Source organism: Mus caroli, chromosome X, assembly GCF_900094665.2.
Source record: "Mus caroli chromosome X, CAROLI_EIJ_v1.1, whole genome shotgun sequence".
Taxonomy (NCBI): Eukaryota; Metazoa; Chordata; class Mammalia; order Rodentia; family Muridae; genus Mus; species Mus caroli.
Window position 1 is genome coordinate 151,259,407 of NC_034589.1, and position 5,000 is coordinate 151,264,406.

At 44.1% G+C, this 5,000-nt stretch overlaps 1 protein-coding gene across 12 annotated transcripts in view; it reads left to right on the forward strand.

The window, feature by feature from the left end:
* Ctps2 (CTP synthase 2) overlaps window positions 1–5,000 on the forward strand; it is a 133,841-nt gene that overhangs the window by 37,381 nt on the left and 91,460 nt on the right. For all 12 annotated transcript variants that reach the window (XM_021152651.2, XM_029473358.1, XM_021152653.1 and 9 more), the window contains one exon: window positions 111–205. In XM_021152651.2, the coding sequence (XP_021008310.1) occupies window positions 111–205 (95 nt within the window). The remainder of the gene's footprint in view (window positions 1–110; window positions 206–5,000) is intronic.

The following is a 5,000-nucleotide window of genomic DNA, read 5'->3' on the forward strand; positions in this document are numbered from 1 at the left end:
AGAGACAGAGAGAGAAACACAAACATACAAACATATGCAGACGTTAATTATTTTAAAATATTTAGAAATTGTGGACAGTCAACCTTACTTTCCTTTTGTGTTGATTTCAGTGGTATTCTTGTGCCCGGAGGGTTTGGAATCCGAGGAACATTGGGAAAACTCCAGGCAATTTCGTGGGCAAGGACAAAGAAGATTCCATTTCTGGGTAAAGTTTTTGTTTATTGATCCTATGAGCTTAAGGTTTTTTTTTTTTTTTTTTTTCAGTGCTAGGAGTTGAAACTAGGACTTTAAGGGTGAATGAAACATCACCAGCCCTTATTCAGGTTTTTGCCATAAGGTAGATGTTATACCTTAGTAGGGGTAACATGTAATAGGTTTAGTCTTGTGAAGGTGTGTGAACTTAGTTTTAAAAGTCAGGCACCAAATGGCTTACTTCACGGTTTATCAAACTGAATGTAGCTCCTAGCTTGGTTTTGTAAATAAAGTTTAATTGAAACACATCCACCCAATTTGTTTTGCATATTGTTCATAGTTGCACAGTCGGAGAAGATTCAATGACTTGTAAAGCTTAGAATTAGTACTGAGTTTATAAGAAATAGTTGTCTTCTGAATAGCAAAAATCTGGAAGAAGTCTGTCTCTATAGTCTTCTTACCGGTCCTCTTAGCATTTCCAGCAAAAAGCCATTCAACAGAACACTGTAATAACCTTTCTGTTTGAAAAAAGATGTGCTTAAGCAGTGTGTGGTGGTGCACACCTTTAATCCCAGAGGCAGAGGCAGAGAGGCAGGGAGAGGGAGAGGGAGAGGCAGAGAGAGGCAGGGAGAGGCAGGGAGAGGGAGAGGCAGAGAGAGAGAGGGAGGCAGAGAGAGAGAGGGAGGCAGAGAGAGAGAGGGAGGCAGAGAGAGAGAGGGAGGCAGAGAGAGAGAGAGGTAGAGGGAGAGAGAGAGAGGCAGAGGGAGAGAGAGAGAGGCAGAGAGGCAGAGAGAGAGAGACAGACAGAGAGAGAGGCAGAGAGGCAGAGAGAGAGAGACAGAGAGAGAGAGGCAGAGAGAGAGAGAGAGAGGCAGAGAGAGAGAGGGAGGTAGAGNAGAGAGAGAGAGAGAGAGGCAGAGAGAGAGGGAGGTAGAGAGAGAGAGGGAGGCAGAGAGAGAGAGAGGGAGGCAGAGAGAGAGAGAGAGAGGGAGGCAGAGAGAGAGGGAGGCAGAGAGAGAGAGGGAGGCAAAGAGAGGGAGGCAGAGAGGGAGAGAGAGAGGCAGAGACAGAGATATCTCTGAATTCAAGGCCAACCTGGTCTACAAAGTGAGTGCCAAGACAGCCAGGGCTACACAGAGAAATCTTGTCTCAAACAAACAAACAAACAAACAACAAAAAGCAAAGAAAAAGAGTGCTCATATTGAAACTTTGTGTGTATATGTGTGGTACTGGTGATCTAACCCAAAGCCTTGTATGTGCTAAAAAAGCACTCTATCTCCAAGCTACACCCACAGCTCTAAGTTGAAACTTATAATCACTTTAGAGAAGATAATATAAAAAGATCAACCCATGCCACAGAGCAGCTCTGTTAAAAGTTGGTTAAACCAGATGAGTATTTTTCTTTCTTAACGAGATGAGGTCTGATTGTCTTACTGTGCTGTCTAGGTTGACTGTGAACTTCTTGGTTCAAGCTCTTCTCCTGCCTTAGCATCCAAAATTTTGGTGCTATATGCATATATCTTATCACTATACCTTCCACAGAGACAGTCTTTTGAATGCTGTTGCTTAAACTGCAAAGCCTAGTTTCTGTAACAGTAAGGCCAGATAACATGGGACCCGGCTATGCTAACAGCAGCTTTGCTGTTGGAGATTCAGGTAGGAGGGGCAGTCCCCTACTCTGTTTTAGGTCTTTTGGTGGGTTGGTGAACGGAAGCAGTGTGTGGTGGCATATACCTTTAATACCAGAGGCAGAGGCAGAGGCAGAGGCAGAGGCAGAGGCAGAGGCAGAGGCAGATAGATCTCTGAATTCAAGGCCAGCCTGGTCTACAAAGTGAGTACCAAGACAGCCAGGGCTGCTGTCTTTTACTTCTGAAGAGTGTTAGATGCCAGTTTTTTTTTTTTTTTAAATAACCTGCTCTTTCCTGGATACTCCAGACTCTTGGGATTCTTTTTCCAAAGAAAAACCAGGATACTTGCTTTGTTTTACCCTGACCTAAGTTCATTTGGGCCATTGTTATTTTTTTAATGGGATGTTTAGGCTGGGGAGATGGCTCACTGGGTAACAAACATCCTGATTTGATCCCCAACACCTACATTAAAAGCTAGGTATGACTGCACGTGCCTATAAACTTAACACTGTGTGGTGGGGTGTGGGGGTGTGGGTGGCGAGCAATCCATGAGGATTGCTGGAGCTTGCTGGCCAGGTAGCCTAGTGAATTGAATTCTCAAGCTCCAGGTTCACTGAGAGACTCTGCATCAAGGGAATAAAATAGAGATTGATAATGCAGGACACCCAACTTATTCCTCTGGCCTCTGCACTCGGGCATGCAACCTCACCCTGCATGTGCATATATACCCTGTCCACATACAAATAAAAAAGGCTCATGCATATTAGTTACTTCTCCATTGCTATGACAAAACAACATGGCCAAGGCAATGAAGGGTTGCCTTATAGAAGGTTATAGAAGGAAGGGTTGGGGGGGGGTAGGGTTATAGTTCCAGAGAGATAGGAGTCCTTTTATCGCCATCCTGGTGAGGAAGATGGCAGCAGGCAGGCAGGCATGGCACTAGAGCAGCAGCTGAGAGCTCACATCTTGATCTGTAAGCAGGAAACAGAGAACGCTAATTCAGAACAGCAAGAATCGTTTGAAACCTCAGTCAGAGCCTGCTTGCCTTAACACTTCTTCCAGCAAGGAACACCTTCTAGTCACCCACTAAACAGCCTCCATCTGGAGAACAAATACTTAAAGGTATTGGGGGCCATTCTTATTCAAACTATCATAGCGTGTTTTCCTACAGTGTGTTTTATATAGCTAAGGCTGGCCTCAAAGTTGCTATATAGCCAAGGATGACCTTGAACTCTCCATCCTCCTATCTGCACTTCCCTGGTGCTAGGATTACTGATAGGTACCTGCTTATGCCATATTGGGGAATGGAACCTGGAGTTTTGAGCATGCTAGGTAAGCACTCAGTCAGTTGAACTACAGCCCTAGCTAGCCCCTCACTGTTCTTTTTAAGTCTCTCTCTAAACTCAGTTTCCCTCTAAACTTAGGTAAAGCTCCTGATGTGATTTTCATTGTGCAGAATGTTTGCAAGCTGTTCTCGTGTTCTCTCTCTCCCATGCGTATGCTCTTTATCCTTTTAAACATATTTTTGTACAGTTAAAGGTATGTAAGTTTAGTAAAGACAAAATAAACACTACGTGCCCTGTTTTGTTTTACCTGCATGCATGTCTGTGTACCACATGGATACCTGGTAGTCTCTGAGGTCAGAAGACATCAGATTCTCTAGAACTAGAATCCCAGAGGGTTGTTAGCTGCCATGTGGGTGCTGGAAACCGAAACTGGCTCTTCTGCAAGAATAACAAGTACTCTAAACTGCAGTGCCATCTCTCCAACCTCAAGTGCTCTGTTTTATACAGGACAAGTTATATCTGATCTGTCAATATAGAAAATATATGTGAAATAGCCAGGGAAATTCTTTTTGCATTTCGACTGTTTTGTTGTTGTAGTTGTTTGCTTTTGTGTCTTGAGATAGGGTTTTTCTGTGAAGCCCTGGCCGTCTTGGAACTTGTTCTGTAGACCAGGCTGGCCTCAAACTCTCAGAGATCCACCTGCCTCTGTCTCCCAAGCACTGGGATTAAATGCTTGCACTACCATCACCTGGCCATTTCTGCTGTCTTTATCTTTTCAAGCTTTTGCATATGTATATATTATATGTTGAACATGTTTTTATTATATCCCTATCCTCAAGTTAGCCTTGAATTTGCTATGTAGCTGAGGCTGGCTTTGAATTCCTCCTCCTCCTCCTGCCTACACCTCTCATGTGTTAGGATTACAGGTATGCACTTCTCCTTCATAACATCATGTCTCTTTATGCCCTACCCATATGGAACTTTGTGAAGTTCCTTGAACACTCAGCCATTTCCTGCTTATCCTTTCATCCTGGCATGCTGGTACATTGATGGCTTCTCCCTTTGCATCTCCTGGATCACGTGTATATTTCTGTATAAGTATCTGGAATCTGGAATGCTCATTGCTGTTTATAGGAAGGAGTTGGTTGGCTGTAGTGACTGTGGAGATAGGCGCAAAAGCATCTATATGGCAGTGGGCCTCATCTTTATTTTTTAAGATTTATTTTTATTTTATGTGCCTGAGTATTTTGCCTGTGTGTGTGTGTGTGTGTGTGTGTGTGTGTGTGTGTGTCTGTGTAGCACATGCATGCAGTGTCCTTGGAGGCCAAAGAAGGCATTGGATGTTGGATCTTCTGGAATTGGAATTACAGACATTTTGTGCCATGCTGGTACTGATAACCTGGGTCCTCTATAAGAGCACCAAGTGCTTCTAACTTTTGAGCCACCTCTCTAACGCACCTCTGCCTATCTTGAGCACCTGCTCAGTTTTGTTTCATTTCATGTCTTCTTCCCTGCTTTCTGCCATCCATCTGCCCACAACATGGGTACCAGCCCCTGCTGCTGCTTTTATCCCTGAGATTAGTAGCCCCACCTCCTTAGGTGGGCATCCTTAGACTAGCCAACCCCAGGTTGCCCTGTGGCCAAAGTTATATTTTTGTTGTGAAATCTCAAGAAGCTGGGATGTAAAATCTTAGCACAAGGAGACTTCCTCTCAAGGTGGGGGTATTGTTAGATATGCTCCAAAAGACTCAAGGTCTTTGAAACAACCCTGCAGCCTACATAGGTGCCTTGGTTCAAGAACAACTACAATAGATGGCATATTTGTCTTCTGGGTGCTTGTCATTTCCTTGTCTGCCCTCCAGGTGCTTCTTGTTCACCTCTGAACCTTAGGTTT